The sequence below is a fragment of the Passer domesticus genome, chromosome 9 (genome assembly GCF_036417665.1).
Source record: "Passer domesticus isolate bPasDom1 chromosome 9, bPasDom1.hap1, whole genome shotgun sequence".
Taxonomy (NCBI): domain Eukaryota; kingdom Metazoa; phylum Chordata; class Aves; order Passeriformes; family Passeridae; genus Passer; species Passer domesticus.
In genome coordinates this window covers 30,305,173-30,321,854 of record NC_087482.1, presented here as the reverse complement: position 1 = coordinate 30,321,854, position 16,682 = coordinate 30,305,173, and the positions used below count along the sequence as shown (strand labels likewise).

General features: G+C 43.4%; 1 protein-coding gene across 3 annotated transcripts in view; it reads left to right on the top strand.

Annotated features, from left to right (window-relative positions):
- Positions 1-16,682, top strand: part of MAPKAPK3 (MAPK activated protein kinase 3) — a 115,122-nt gene that overhangs the window by 64,384 nt on the left and 34,056 nt on the right. The window contains exons 1-2 of one of the 3 annotated variants that reach the window (XM_064432354.1): positions 3,597-3,722; positions 4,469-4,818. In XM_064432354.1, coding sequence (XP_064288424.1) covers positions 4,594-4,818 — 225 coding nt within the window. In that variant the 5' untranslated portion in view covers positions 3,597-3,722; positions 4,469-4,593. Of the gene's footprint in view, positions 1-3,596; positions 3,723-3,750; positions 4,068-4,468; positions 4,819-16,682 lie in introns of those variants that run through there. The other 2 variants (XM_064432355.1, XM_064432356.1) reach the window with 2 other exon arrangements.

The window sequence follows — 16,682 nt, the reverse complement described above, 5'->3', positions numbered from 1 at the left end:
CATGGAGGAATTAATCTTGAGGAGCAAAGTCAGGTACCAGGACAGGCTCTCCAGATGGTGAGAGTGGTGTTCTTGAGACTTCCATTTCTTTAACGACAAGCTGCTTCATAGCCAGAATTTTAATTCCTCCTGGAAACCATGCTATAATCCCATGGACACAAGGACAGAGGGTGTTGAGAATAAAAGAGAAGTTGTTCTAGCAACAAAGCATCAGTAAAGATCATTGCCTATGAAAGAGCTTTATAAACCTGGTTTTGTGTCAGTTGGGAGAGAAAAGAGCCAGGCTGTTTGTTGATGAGCTTTTTGAGTTTTTTTCATGCCTTTTTGATAAGTCTGAGACAGACACCTCCAGAGCAGAGCCAAAAGACAGGCGAAAAAAACATGCATATAGTTTGTGTTTCAGACCACTGTGTACATGACAGTCTAAACTAAAGATCCTACAAGAGCCTGCTTTTGTTCTCCTTCATATCAAAATGTTACTCTGTAGAGCTGCCCTTTCTTTCTTTTAATATCACAGATGCAGTTTCTGAAGAACTTCCTGGGGGATTTAATAAGGTTGTTGCAGCTGCCCAACCAGACAAAGCTGTGTCCTCACTTCAACCTGACAGTACAGAGGATTTTCTCTTTGGTGACATCTATATAATGCATCCCGTGAGCAAGGATTTCTCATAACATCAGGAAAAAATAGAGAGCTGTTACTCAGACAAAGCAAAGTTTCAGAAAAACAAGTCACTAGTTTTCAGCTGATAATTTGTTTATCACAGCTGTTTCCATGAGACATTGCTATCAAAGGGCTGACCACCAAGCAAATCACTTTTGTCTATAAGGAAACTGAGATCCCTGTGCCATTCAGGTATCACTCCTCAAGATCTGCCATCCCTCAGAGAACATTTGATGATGTCAGCTTTCCTAGCTCTCCAGATGACAGCAAACTCAGTTCATTTCATTTTTATTAGGAAATGAGACATTTGAAAGTCTGAAATGTCTTTGATCCCAGTTATTTAATTGCTACAGCACAACAAAGAGGCAGTGAAAATAGCCTGTGAAATAGCCAAAATTAACCTTCTCTGTTTAAACAGAGTGGTCTGGCTGTGTAAAGCAGGTATCTGTGATATTGAAGACATGATAAAATCAGGGGGAACATATCCAAACTGTGAGCTGGCTAAAATAAAAAGCTTCACCAGGTTAAGACACTGGTTAGAGGAAAGGGATTGCTGCCCCTAAGCTTATTTAAAGAACAGGACCTCAATATTTGCCATTTTCTTCTATAAGCTTTGTTTTATTTTGGGACAAAGCAGGCATAACTGAGCTACACCAAATTCTCTTTGGAAATTTATGTTATTCTATGTTGTTGCTGTTGGGGACTTCTGGTAAAGTAGGATTAATGTTTAATTTACAGTGTTAGGGATTTTTGTGAAGATGAAAGAACTTTTCCTGTAGTGGGCTCTTAGCTTGTAATAGTGCTGTTTTAGGGGTTTTTTTAAACTTCAAAAAGCAAACATCGATAAATAAATAAAAACATCTGTTTGAGTGAAAAACATCCCCTGGCTCAAGGAGCTGCAGTGGGCCTGTCAGTCTATTCTCCATTAGCATCTCCAGAGGATGCTAAAGGAGCTCCACCTGCCACGAGCACCAAGAGAGGCTTCAGGAGCTGCTTTTTATTTTGGGGTCATTTTGGTTTGTGTAGGGTGAGGCTGTCTGATACTTGGGCTGATGCTAGAAAGGCTTTTTAGGAGTTTATGGTGGTTGAACTTAGCAGAGGGTTGAAGTAAGGCCTTATTAACCATGCTTCACGTTGGGTTTTTAGTGTTTTGCCCTGTTTAAACTTATTACTGGTTGCTGATAAAATGATGGGCTTTGCCAAGAGCATATCCAGGAACATCAAGTGGTGAACCCAAACAAGCTTTTCATCCAATGAGATACTCCTCTGACTTCAAAAATGTGGTTCTTATCATCCCAGCTTAACTCTTCTCATCAGGAGATGGCTCATAACTGAGAGAACCAACTCATGGTTCTCTCAGTTATGAGAGAACTAATTTCATGCATCCTGTCTCATTCCCTCATCTTTCCTTGTTGCTTTCCATGCACAGCTTATTTTTTAAGAAACTCATTCTTGTAATAGTTAAGAGTCATAGTTTCTTAGTGAAATTCCTTACTTCTGACACACTATAGAAAATAGCAACCCCTTAAGCAGACATCTGCTTGGAATTTTTGCAACATTTAATATTTCTTAGAATAGAACCATAAATTGCCTTCTACCAGCTTCAATGTGCTAGTCAGTGTAACTCCTCCCTGCTTTGGGCAGCCGTAGGCTTTTGGGTGAGAGTTACACGGAAAATGTAAAAAATAAAAAATGCAGAAGAGATTGGACACATTTAGAAATTTTCTGAAGGGTCTGGCCCCCAGTGACTTAGTGTGGAGAAGAAAACTAATAGTTCCCTGTTGCAAAGAGAAGGAAGTTACCATCCAGGACAACCAGAAAAGCAAAGACAGGCAGAAGGCATGGGAAGGAAAATCAGAGCAAGCTGGTGACTGCAGAACCATGTTACTGAAGTTTGCAACCTGGGAGCTCACAGTTACATATACATTTCTCTGAGACTACCGCAGTGGGAGGTGATGCAGACTGAGACGGCTGACAGCTAAACCTGAAAAGATTGGAAATAGCTGTTTTCCTCGGGGATTTGATTAGCCCAGAATAAGTGAACTGAATCAGAGGACCAGGCCCTCCAGCAGCTGAACTGCTGAAAGCCTAGAAGGGAAACCTGAGGCAGAATAGCTGTAGCATCACATCACATGGTGATGTACTGCAGATCTGCATCCTGCTAAGTTGAACTACTTTTTATTCCTTGGAGAAAGGGCTCATTAGCCCTTTTAATTATTTTCCTATCTGCTAGAACTCCAGATGCCATTATGTTACGTAAAATGACAAATGTATTTTTAACTGGTAAAGCATGTGAACTTTAAGCTCCTTCCAGTGATACGAATACAGTTCCATTTCGATGCATGACTCATCTTCACATGTAGGGAAAAAAGCTCAGCATTTCACATCCCTGGAACCACACTCTGTGCACCAGTGATGAGCGACAGTTGCTGTGGGAACCATCTCTTTTGGTATCCTGACGGTGCATCCGAAAGTGCCGAGAAACACTGACCGCGTCATTGGTGCCGTTCAGTGACTGCATTAAGTGAGAGCACCCTTTCGGCAGCCAAGCGCCTGCAGGATCACTGCCCGCTATCGCGTTTCCCTGCAACAGCCTGTTTAACGCAGGGTTTGGGGCGAACGCGGCGATTCTGCCCCTTCCCGAGGAGCCATCGGGGGAAGGGCCGGCGGTGCCACCGCGCGGGCGCGCTGCGGTTCCAGCCCGGAGCCGCCGCCGCAGCCTCATTTCCCCCCTCGATCAGGGCCCTTTACCCCAATAAATTAATATCGTGCATTAAATCACCGCCCTAGATCACCTTAAAATCACCGCGGGGGTTGTTCCCCACCAGGGCTGTTCAGGGGAGCCCGAGCAGTGGAACCTGAACAGGAGCCAGCCCCCGCTCCCCGCTCGGGCCCGGCCCCGTCCTGGCCGGTTGTCGGGGCTCGGGCCGGTCCCGCCGCGGGCAGCCCGGGGCGGGAAGGCGGCGCGCACCTGCCCGGGGCGGCGGGGCGGACCCAGGCAGAGCCCGCCTTCCCCGAGCCGCTCCGGGAAGCCTCGGCTGGGGCCGCGCCGCCACAGCAGGTAATCGAGCTCCGGCGTGGAGCTGCTCCCGCCGCCGCCCCCCGCTCTCCCGGCTTCGCCTCAGGGCTTTCCCGCCCTCCGCCGCCGCCTCAGCGCGGGGGGCTGAGCGAGCGGCCCCTCTGCTCGTGCTAACGGGGCTGCTGGCACCGGGACCCGCCCGGGGATCCCCCTCAAGTGCCCGGCGGGACCCTCTCGGCTCTGGGAGCCACGCCATGGCATCTCCACGGACTTCAGTTTTTGGGAGGTTTGGCGGTCCCTGACCCTAGCATGTGGACCCAGGCAATCAAAGCACAGTCCCAGGGCTCGGTGCGTGGCCAGGCAGTGCCGCTCTGGGGTTCAGTCCAGGTATTCGTGGCTCTCTTGCGTAATTTGGGAGTGTCGGGATGAGGCAGGGGACCACGGTGAGGATTTCTACATAAAACGTTGAGGCAACAAGTGGTTGATGAGGGTTTATGAGCTCGAAGCTCTCTTCTCTTGTACAGAGCTGAGCTGTAGTGTTACTCCAGCACTCAGCAGTTACTCAGTTACTTTTTGTTGCAGTAAAAGCGGTGATTTATACCTGCACACTGAGAGCCGTGTGTATTGGAAGTGGGGTGACAGGTCTGTAAAGCCCAAGTGTGCTTTCCTGAGGTGACCCTTCACTTCTGTTCTCTCTGGCACCTGCTCATCTTGTTAAGAAAAAAAGCGGTGAGGTGGGACAAGTTAGTTGACATCAATTACTAACACTTGTTTACATTTTTACTCAGGACTAAATGGCGAGCAAATGGACCGCTTGAAGCACTGGGTTTGATTGCTTAAGAGAAGGGGCTCTGCTGAAGATACCCCACAGGAATCTGTCGGGTATCTCTGTCATCCCAGACTCTTCCCTGATATGGAACAAAGTGAAGGTGAACAGGAATCCCAGGCAGAGAGTCATGTGGAGAGCAAGAGCAGCGTGAAATCCTTGCCTGGGGGAACAGCCCATGTCAAACTAGAGATAAAAAAACATGCAGTTACAGACGACTACAAACTCTCCAAACGTGTGCTAGGGTTAGGAATCAATGGCAAAGTACTGGAGTGTTTCAACAAGAAGACAGGCCAGAAATGTGCTTTGAAGGTATGTGTGTTTTGTCTTTTTTTCCTTATTTATGGTTTGGAGGCCAAAGTTCATTCCCTGTAAAAGCTACTTGTTCTGTGCTTACCTTTCTCAAAGAGTGATGCGTGAAGAATCTGAATATGTGAAAACATTTGCTATTGCAGCACTAGAGTCCCAGTTGAGCCTTTTCCAGAATATTCTGTGTAGTTTCCAGAATAATGTTATCAGCTGTGAAATTCTTGTGTTCATATTTAAAAGACAAGAAAGCGGGGGAGAGAACCGTGTCTTGGTGTGTTCTGGGAGAAAACTTGTTAGATTTTGAATGAACATATTATGCAATACTCACAAAGGAAACTATTTTGGATCTTGTGCAGTGAATAGGCCTAAGCTGTGAAATACTTAAATGTTCATTGATCTTCAGTCTTTCCTCTGTATGAAGATTTTTTTTAAGGAGCATTTCTAGTTGTTCATTTATTTTCCTCCTTTATTTTTGCAATCAATTTACCAAAGGATATTTCCTGGGGAAGCACCGATTACACCAGTATGGCAAGTGATTTTAGTAGATATTTATGGTGGTAAGTACCACTTAAATAAATGGAGCAATAACCATCTATTAGAGAGCATAAAGCTTACTTGCCTTTTGTTCTGCAGCATTTAAACTTGAAAATTTCCTTGGTGCTATTAAATGACATTATTGGGGAAAAAAGCAGCCTAAATGAGAACCAGGATGGTTCAGTACTAGAAGACTAAAAGCAGCTGAAGTAATTGTCATGAGAATTACTTATGGGTAGTTACAGATTCCTTGCTGGTGTTAATCTGGTGGGTCCAGGAGGCTCTCAGGTATCCTTCCTTTCCCCAGACATACTCCACGTGTGCTGGGAGCAGAGTGGATCTGCCAGTGGTCAGCTGGAGGCTCTGCCAAAGCCTGGAGATGGTCTCTAGCAGACAGAACTGCTGTCCCCACCAAAGCCTTTGCATTGTGGTAGAGCAGCCTGGAGATACCTGGCAGCTTTGGGTACTGAAAAAAAAAAACCAGAGGAACTAGAAAAGCTTAAAAATAATTTGCTGATTAATTCACGTGTTTCCAACACTCTCATGTAGTTTGTCACACTCTTTTGTATTAGCCTCATGTAGCTGACTGACAAGTTTATTGTAGGGAAACTGGAGGTTTTGACAACAGACTGCAGCTACTGGGGTTTGCACCTGCCATGGGGAGTGTCCCATCTTTGCATCTCTGAGAAGATCCATTAATCAGGTCCTTTTGGAGTGCTAGCAACATTAACTATTATCCTTCATCACAGTATGCTAGGTTTAAAAATTAATGTTAAAGCTGATCTGCTGTTTCTGAAGAGTTCAGTGGCTTTGTTGCTGGTTAGAGATCATTCATTCTCCAAAGGGTTTGCAGTCATAAGGGCTGGAAGCACTTTAAAACAGAAGTTGCCTTGCCAGAGGGCAATCCAGTAGCAACAAGTATATTCCAGAGCAAATTTTGTAGCTCTGGAATGAGGTAGAAAATATATTCCAATCTATATTAGCATCTGGAAACTATTTTTTATTTTAGCCCTCAGAGTTGGGGAGAGGGAGAAGAGAATGGAAATTGCTGTGCCCTGATAGAATATCTTCTGCTTGATGGGTTGGAGGAACCTGTGGTGAAGTCTCTAATACCTGTTTGTGTTTAGCACTGGTTGAACTGGCTGATTTTTTTCAGAACTTTTAATGTACATTAAGGACCAAAGTTCCACTTCACCAGTCATTACAGGTCAGCAATATCCCTGAACTTACCCTCTAAATGTGTTTGCCATCCTGTTTTCCATCCAGCTGTGGAACGTGTGCACTTTTCTTCTGAACAGGACAGAAGTATGGCAGCAATATTAAGATGTTTATAAGTTCTCTAGGGAGTTTGAATGGCAGATAATAGTTTGCTGCTTGCATGTGTGCATTTCTCATCATTATAGGTTTAAGTGCTGAATAAAAAGTTAAACATGCAATTAAGTAAAACTGCCAGCAGCCCAGAGAGAATCCACTGCTCTCTGCAAAGATGGTCTAGTGAGAAGATTACCCAACAAGGAGGGATAAAAACTCTGCTTGGTTAATTTGCAAGAATAGAAAGATCTTTTCCCAGCCCTGAAGATATTTGCAAGGATGAAAATATTCAGAGGAAGTTTTCCCTTTGTTTCTCGTGAAACCTGAATTGGGCCACACAAGTCCCAAACCTGCTCAAGATGACAGTTCAGAGCAAATCATCCAGTCAAAGCAGTTATGTAAAAGGGACAAGAAGCTTAGGAAAAAATATTCAGAAACGCTTTCACAGCAGAATTCTCTGTGTAGGGACAACAGGGCCTTGCCACTGCTTGTTCTTCTCAGGTGTGATGGCAGGGTTATCATTCATGTACAGGAATAGAAAGTGGAGACTGATGAAGCTGTTACAGAGCAAACCCAACTGGTATGACAGGTAAAGAGAAATTGAAAGACTGAGTTGCAAGTTGAACATGAAAAAAAGGGATGCTGGATGGATTTTTTTCTGGAGGTTGCTTGCACATATCCATTGAGATTTATATATATTTGTGGACAAATACTTCAGGCATGAGAGTGCTTGCTGTAACCTGCTCCTGGGAAAGGAAGAACATCACTCCTGCTGCTGAAGATAAAGTGTAATAGGTTGTTCCCCTTCACATCAAACTTGCCCATTAAAGCAGCTCTTGACTGGGCAGATGGCACTGCTTTCTGCCTGCAGGTTTTCTTTTACACGGGAACAGAACCAGCACAGCCAGGGTCTGGATAGAAATTACTCAATGGAAGGAATTTTAGCAGAGGTACTCAAGAGGAAAGGGCTTGAACAGGCAAAAATATTCATCCCCAGAGCCACACATCAGTCAAGCACTCCATGCTGTAATTGGGAGGTCCCTGTTGCTGTTGTTAGTCCATATCCATAATTGGAACAGGTTAGAATTTCACTAATCATTTTGCAGTGGGAAAACACAAGACATCCTTTTGGAGCTACTGCAGGGTTTTGGTTATTTTCCTAAAATACTGTGTGGCTTAGTTTACTCTGCTTGGCATTGTGATTTGCTGCCCAGTTTACAATGTGCTGTCAGCTTTGTTTCTGTTCAATTGAAATGCCACAGGCATTGCTGTCCTGCTCCTGAAAATCTCATCTGGTTTCTCACTTAGACGCATAATGACGTTTTGGCTGAACAGCACTGTTTCCAAATAGTGAGAACACGAGGATTTAGAAAACTAGAAGCATAAACAAAACTGCTGTGCAGGACTGTGGCCTTCTAGAAGGCAGCTATGTTTTGGTCTCTGTCTCCCTTACAAATAGAAAAGCTTCTCAGATCTCTTTCCCTCGTTGATCCAGAAATAGCTGTCAAGTGAAGTCTAGTCACTCCTATTTTTATCTCCTCTCTGCCAGCCTGCCCCCTTCTGTTCACTTTACCTTTTCAGGCTTTAGGGCAAGTTTAACCTCCACTTCTTTAACACTGACATCAGCCCCAGTGTTCTCTGCTGGTGTTTGCACTCCTCACTGTTTTCAGGGAGAGGAGTAAACCAAAATAGCTGGTTACCTGTGAGGATAAATGTGAAGTCCTGGGACTTGCCTTCCATGAAAAAAAAAAAACCCAACCTACAGCTCCTTGTTCTTTCTTTCCCTCTCCCTCATTTCTTTTTTGGCACAAATTCCTGCTAAGTGGTGTCAAAATAATACTTCAATGTATTTGATGATCTCCTTTATTTTTGTGGAAGATGGTAGGAAGGGCTCAGAGCTGGAATTAAGAAATAATAAGAATAGAGAGAACAGAGAGGTAGAGAGCCTCCTTCAGGGTATTGGGGCTCCTCTGCATCTGCAGCCTCAGGATTTTGGTGGATGTTTCAGGATGTAAAAACAGTGTTAGATATCATTGCCATACTATTTATCTTCAGTAAACAGATGGTGCTTCTTTCCAGAAGAAAAGGAAGGACAATTCAGGCATGGCCACAAAACAAAGCCCCTTGGAACTTCAGGCAAGCTGAGTACCTTGGTTATGGGTGCATTGGTACTTTTGGGATGAGTAACTCCTGAGTAGCAGGGGTGAAATGCTTCTGCCCTAAGCACTGCAGCCACCCAACACTCCCAGGTCCAGGTGGAGAGTGTATGAATGGACCTGCTACTTCATGGAATTGTTTAGGTTAGGAAAAAGCCTTAAAGATCAAGTCCAGCCATTAACCCAGCTCTTCCAAGGCCACCACTGCACCATGCCCCCAAGTACCACATCTACACACAGACCTTATCCTCTGGAACAAATAGTGAGTTGAGCCATCCCCTGCCTCATGGAAAATGTGTGTGATGCTGAGTGCCAGCAGAAAAGTGACTGTAACTTGCTGATTTGAAGACAAATAGGCATAGCCCAAATGTTAAATAAAGCAAAAAGCAAACACAAATTTGAACTTTCCTTGCCTTTTAGGTTTGAAGAATGTTTAGTGAATGATAGAAATGATAATTGTAGAGTAGGAGTCTCTGCTGTTACGCTCAAGAGTATTAGCATAACTTTCTTCTCAGAAGGAAAGAAAACAGGTAATGGAGAAAAAAATTTTCCAAAATAAGTCCTTCCCAAAATTATTCTTGGGACCTGCACGTAGGACTGTCTAGAGAATGTTGTTCTGCTTTCCATAGGTGAGTTGCTGTGGACAGAGACAGGCATTCTGCCTCAGTTTTATTTAGTCTTGAGCTCTGTTTCTGTCTCCCACTCAGTTTTAATGTTTCTGATTATGTTAAATAGTTATGCAAAAGCTATTATTGGGATAGTCTGTTTCCAGTTAGTTTACCCTGAAGCTAGGTCATGATTGCTCACAAACAGGAGACTGTACAGTCCAAAGTATTTGTTTTGCAAATTATCTAAATAGCTGGTGCTTGTAAAATACCCTGCTTGCTGCCTGAAGTAAGATGATGACCAAGGAAAATGATGCAGCAGTGGAGAAAGCACTGCACACAGTGAAAGTGAAGGTTATTTTAGGCTGATGACTGCTTGTAGAATAGGAAATGTTAACAATCTTCTTAGATGCTGCAGACTGCATTTTTAGAAGAGAATTATGCCAGATTAGGAATGAAACATTTCAACATTTTTGGCATAAGGAAGAATAATGGTGTGCTAAGCTTAGAACTGTGATGACAGTTTGGGGAACCAAGTGTAATGGTTGGTTAGGTTTTATCCAGGGTGAAGCAGCCCTTCTGGAATGACTGTGTGTTTCTGGAGGAAATCAGCACTTTCTAGTGAAGCATTCCATAGTTCCCTCTTACCTACCATGTTCTCTCAGAGTGTTTATGCTGGTTTATCTCATGCTACAGTAAATTCAGTGTCAGTAACACAGCTTAGTCTGAGTTACAAAGTCCGGGAGCTGTGCTGTAGATCAAAGCTGATACAGCATAGAATGAATAGGAGTTCAGACGAGTTCTAGTTAAATGGCAGCCCTGTCTACAGAGGAGTGCCTAAAATATGGATAGCATCAGACTGGTCCTTGAATGTTATCCTTCAGTGCCAATCTTGGTGACTATTATGTAAATATGCATAAAATACCTAAAATAACTTCCAGTCGATTAAAAAGTGGGTCGTTTCTACTGCTACAAGAATTGTTTTTAAACCAGTGAGTCATTCAAGACCAGAGTCTTTGAGCACTTTGTACTTATTGGGGCCAGACTGGCACCTTTCTAAGTGTCAGTTGGACTAGTTAATTTTTAAAAAACAGGGACTTATCCATTTACTTTGAAGATCTGACATTCTTGACTGGTCTGCTCTTATTTGAAATATAGCAAATAATTTAAAAAAAAGATGGGCTCGGTCTGAAAGAATGGAACTGTATGTAATAAATTTATTTTTTTAATGGCAATTAATTAAGCCTAAGAAGCAGAAAGAGAAAGCCAAATGCTATAAACCATTAAGTCATCTTGAAAAGGCAAAACTATGTTGATGCTTCTCTGTTCTCCCCCGGTCTCTCAGCAAGCTGGCACACGTTATAGCCTGACTTGCATGGCAACAAAGCTCGGCAAGATCAAGGCGTGTTCCCGCCTTGCCAGGTTCAAAGAGCTGATAAAGTTCCAGATAAGTGTCTTGCTCAGCTGCGGGGAAGGTGCTGAAAGCAGAGCACGTGCGTGCCTCGGTCACACACCGCTGATCGCCTGGCACCCCTCGGACCAGAAGGCTCTTCTCTGTCTCCCCCTCCTCGCTTTAGAGTGTAAATCCTCCTGTGCTATTTAACCAAAGGAAAACCTCGCTGATTTCTGCTAGTGGGAGTCTCGTTACAGGTAACCGGATTTTGCAAATCAGCTTAAGTGCAAGGGAGCAAGATGCAAGAATTTTAAACTTAATTTACACAAGTGTACTTCAGGTGTATTCACTTATGGTCATATCATGCAGAGAGATTCCCAGATAGGAAAAACCTGATAACAGTTGGGAAGAATCAGGTCCACACCTGAATGTCAAGGCTCACACACATCCCTTTTTCCTTAGCGTCTTTTCCTCTGTCTGTGGTAGCACCCTGGCCTGAGAATAAATGGCTTCTTGTTGTCTTTTGTGCCAGTTCAGTTTCAGCAGAAAGCAGAGATTATGTTCATGCTGTGATGAATTCATGGGAAGCACAGAGAAGGAAGATGTCACCGTTATTGGGAACAAGAACTGATGGGAATTTGAGGAAGTTAGTGGATTAATATCTTGCCTGTGAAGACTGTACTGTTTTAATCTCTTCACTGTACACAGTGATTTATTTTTTCTTTTAAAAAAATGATACAATCTTTGATTTATGTATACCATCATGCAGCATTTTGCATCCCTAAATATTTTTGCAGTTGGTCTTTGCTTGACCCTGAAGAAGTTCCTATTTCTCATATGACCTGAATCTGTTTCCCTGTTTTGGAGGTTTTCCATGATAAATGTATCTTTAGGACAGCAGACTTTAGGATGGTGTGTAATGTTCTATTAGCAACAGTACAGCTGTCTGTAGGGAGAGCTTTTTGTCTTGTATGTCTGTTGGTCCTGCAGAGTTGTGTGCAGTCTGTGTGGCTCTTGCACTCCCCGAGGACACAGCGACACTGATGGGAAGGGAGGTGGCCAGTGCTGGAGGGGGAGAGCAGATGACCTGCTTAACTCATTGGAAAACCGTGAGAACTTCTTCCCATCAGCAGCAGTGAAAGCTGGTGGTGTGGTCTGTCTGGATTAGGGTGTATAAACTGCAGGGATTGTGGTATTTTACACAGACTTCCTAAGCACTTAAGATGATTCAAAGCTCTGTAAATGAGATTAAGCTGTAATGCTGCAGCATTTTAATACCTCGGGAGTGAAGGGGGAGAGGATTCTTGCTCAGCATGTAAATCATGAGTGGCCTCCCAGTTCCTGAATCTTTGTGATACCTGGCATTTTGCACTGGAGCTTTCATGGCCTGTATTAAGAAAAAAACCCAAATATTAGATTTGTATAAAAGTTAACTTTTCCTCCAGAGAAGTTTGCTTGCTGAATTTGTTTTAAAAAACCCCCAAAACCAAACAAATCACTCTGAGTGTGCCATCTTTATGAGTAATTTCAGATGATCTGGATAAGGAGCTAGTCTTATTAAAGTTGCACTGGGCACAGATCTTAAGTCTTGCCAGTTCAAACTCTCTGGCTCTTGTCCATGGGCTTTTTCCCAGGATTTTTTTTTTTCTTGAATACTCTCTTAAGGATGCTGGCATTCCAAGTAACAGGGCCTAAAGCAGCTCCTGGGATCTGAGTCAACAAGGGCTGAGGACAGATTTATTGAGACTGTTGTAAGGGGAGAAATCAGAAAAAAAATTTTGATTGTTTATGTGGTTTTTTTGGATGGCATTTCTGAGATACATAAATGTTTGGGAATGGCAGGGTGTGGAGCAGCTCCTGATCTCCATGGGCAGGGCTTGGTTGTGCTGAGGTTTTGGCTGGGTGTTTTGCCCAGGTGTGAGTCAGCCTGGGCCTTGTGAAAGCCCTTCAGTGCTGGTCTGTACCAGCCCTGCCTTCTGTGTTACTGTGGGGTGGGGTTGGGTGTAGTTTTGTTTTCAAAGGAGAGCAGTTAAAAACTGGATAGGGAGCAGCTGCCACACACCTGTGTTCTGTGTTGGACTCCTGTGTACTCCTTAGCCCTGAATCTGCCATATATTTCAGGGATGAAATGTCCTTAAAATCCCTTTCCAGTGCCACAAGGCCTGGCATTTGCCAGCATCATCCTTGCCTGTTGTTCTAACACTGAGAAATGCTCCCCTTTACTTGCTTAATTTTTAACCAAAATCATATTTATTTTTCGTGTAAAGGATTAATTTCTCTCAGGGCCTTATTCCATTTTCCCACATGTTGCTTGTAGTCAATGTGGCTTTGTCAGAGGCAGTCTGGTTTCCACAGCAACGAGTTGTTAGCACCAAAGATGTCAGAGATCCAAGGTAGGGAGGGGAGGGGGCTGCATTTTCTGGCTCAGCTGCTGTGCCACGGTACCGGCCTTGCTGCAGCCACGCTACAGCACAACGTCCCCATTGTCTTGGTGAAGAGTGAAAGCCTTTCATTTGGTCCTACTCTTCCCTTTCCAATCAATTTACAGTCAAAATTTGACACTTGGGAGGTAGATGGGGCCTAATGGTTCCTTGATGCTTTGAAGCTTCCTGTTCTTTCAAGCCTCTGTTGTAAGGGTGCTGCTGTGTCCTCTGCTTTTTAAAGAGTTTTTTTTGTGGACAAAATAGGGCTTTTGCATACATACAAACCCTGTAGCAGTAAGTTTGTGATAAAGGGGAGCAGAGCATTATTCTTTCTGACCCATGTTCAATGCCTGTGTGTGAATGATAACACGAAAAATTGTCAATCCTTTCACCTTGCCCAGTAATGTGAAACCTGCTCCAATTAAACCTGCTTGGTTGGGTTTTCCAAGGCACCCATTTCCTTAGGGTGGGAACTGAGCCTCCCTGCTATTGACCTTGGAATATTGCATTATTTAAAAGGATTTTCTAAAACACAGTTAACCTGTGAAATTCATTGCCCCAGGAGCTGAGAGGTTGTGATGCTGTGGAGATCTTGAAAGAAAACAGAGCTTCTCTGAGCATTTCAAATGTGAAGAAACCCCCTGTAGTTTTAATATACTGCACAAATTTAGCTGTGATCTTCCAGATCCTGTTGTTACAACTGATAAATACAAAACTGTCAGGATAAATAATGAAACTTTGAGCTTCAGAAGGCATATTATTGTTTTTCTTGTGTTAAATGTACTGCTGCTTCAGGGGTACAATCTCCTCCTGTCTAAGGAGAGGGAAATGGAGCTGTGGTCTCAGCTCTGCTGGTGGCTGTGCTTCGGGGTAATGTCCATCCCTTCCACAGTAGTTTCATGTTAAGGGTGTGTCTTCCTGGGCAACCTGTACTTGTCCAAACTTGGCTGTAAACATAAGGTGAAATAGGTTTTTTTGCAACAGCTATTCATATTTAGATCCATTTTTTCCCCTCTTCTGAAGGGCAGGACAGGAAGTCACTTCATGAGACTTGGCCTGTGGAAATACAAACAGTGTAATGTTATTGAAAGTTCTTTTCAGACACATTCTGCTCCTTATTTACACCTTTAATGTGGATTAGGGTAAAACCCAACTGCTAAAGCCACTTAAAACCAGAAGCTGAAACTTCAGACATGGGTAGTTAATACTTTAGACTGGGTTAAATATATGATAAAATCATGTACCCCAGTGCAGGTTTTAATTCAATTTTTACATGTTTGCTATTGACTTTTAAAGGCTAAGCTTTGTATCTGGAACTTGGAATAGAATTGCAAACTACTTTGGTAGCTGGTTGTATTGTTACTCTTCATTTCACTTTCTAGACAAGTATCTGGCTTTGCATCACGGTTCATGGTACATAAGTCGTGCTTAATAAGGGCAAAATATCTGCGTAGCTGTCTTGTGTGCTGGAATTAGGTGGTTTTCCACCTTTATCATGTTTAGCTGGGAGGGTTTAAAGTTGATTTTGTTTTTTTAGTGTTTGAAAACCTACAAAGTGGCATCTTCTAAGATGGCTGGCACCAGGGTGCAGGGAAGCAGACTGCCAAGGTTAGAGTGGCACATGGGGAAAGGTCAATAGATTAAGAAACAGCCCCAGTTCTGATGGGTTGGTATCAAGTAGAACTTTTCCCCAGTCTCTTAGTCCTGTAATAACTTTCCTGGTGCTGAGATGCTGTTGTTAAAGGCCTCATGAAGGCGAAAGGAGTGTGAGGGTGGCTTTCCTTTCCAGCTGGATTTCACAAACCCTGCTTGCCAGGGTGTCTCTGTTGTCACAGCTGTGACTGCCTTGGCTTGTGCTGGGCCTCTGAGTCTGTTACTGTTGAAAAATGGGACAGGACACTCGGGATGTGCAAAAACTGACCTCTTGCTGCACTCAGGAGGAGGAGAAAACAGCAGTATACATTATTGATAAAACACTTCATACAAGAGCTATTAGTTCTGAGTCTTTCCCACCTCTCTGCTGTCTGAATCAGTTGTGGAGGTGTGAGGGAGGGTGAATGCTGTGTTGTGTGCACAAAAGCCAAGTTTCCCAGGGAAAATAAGGAAAAAGTTCTCACAAGTGTTGGTTCAATGAAACATCCAACACAGCAGTAGTAATTTATTGTTAGATGCTTCTTGCTGTTTGTGGCAGTCTTCATTTTTGGCAATGTGAGGTAATGACTGTGTAGGACTACTTGGATCTAAAACCAAAGCAGGATTTTTCCTTGGTCCTGCAAGAAGGGAGCAGGTTTCACAGGAGGGCAGTTCTGCAAGAGGAGAATGGCTCAAGCTTGGAGCCTGAGCAGTCAGTGTGAGAAAGGGCTGTGTGACAGAAATCTGAGGGTAGCATGGAAAAACATCCATGGTCCTGCTCAGTGTGGAGCTTCTCCCATGTCTTCTTTCCCATCTGTCCCAAGCATCAAAGCTCATGAGGAGATTGGTGATTCTGGTTTATGTAAACCCCCTAAACTCGAACACCTGAGGCCACTCAGGTGCTGTGGCTGTATTGTGTGCTCAACAACTGCTGTCTATCTCAGTCATGCAAGTTCCAGATAGTTATTTCTGCTTCTTGAGGATGCTGTGACTGGGCAGACCAAAAGGGAAATGTCTGTCTTTTAAACTTGATCTTGCATCTGAGCAAGTTAAGATAGGGATGGCTTGGTAGGGGGAGGTGTTATTATCACCACTGGTCCCCAGCTTCTGTGTGCACAACACAGCACCTTCATCACCAAGGAGCAGTGCTCTGTTTTATATTAAAAATTAATAAAATTAATGTGTCTCCTCATCCCTTGGTTTCCTGCTGTGTAAGGGATTACCAGGAGACTACTGCTTGTCATTCCCCCTTTATGTGCACAAGAGCATTAAATGCTCTTTGGCTGAGATTAACACTGTTCATATATTATTAATATAAATGTTCCTGGTTTATGTTGCTTCTTATTACCAAGGGCTCCTCACCTTCTCTGAAGACCAGTATCTTTTAAAGCTCCCAATTCTATCAGGTCTTGGTGTTTTTGCAAAAGAGCTCACCAGAATAGAATTCCCTCAGTTTCAACTTTTTAACTTGAAAACATTCATAGGAGGAACTTTTCTGATGCAGTGACCCTACTGAGAAATTAGGCTGCATTGAGGTGTCTGTTCAAGCCTTCAAATGATACTTAAACTTTAATTAAAAAATAAATTAACTTTAATAAAATAATTTACACTTTCATACCACATTTAATCTAAATCTGCAAGTTACTCATTGAAATACCTTCTTCCTGTGGACTGTAGCAATCTTTAGATTCCTGTGCACATATTGTTGCACCATCACACAGAATTCTTGACTGGTTCTTTGGATCTGCACAGAGCAGTTGGTGTCCCTGCTTCAAAACTTGTGGGGTTTTTCTAATTTTCTGTTTGCTTTTAG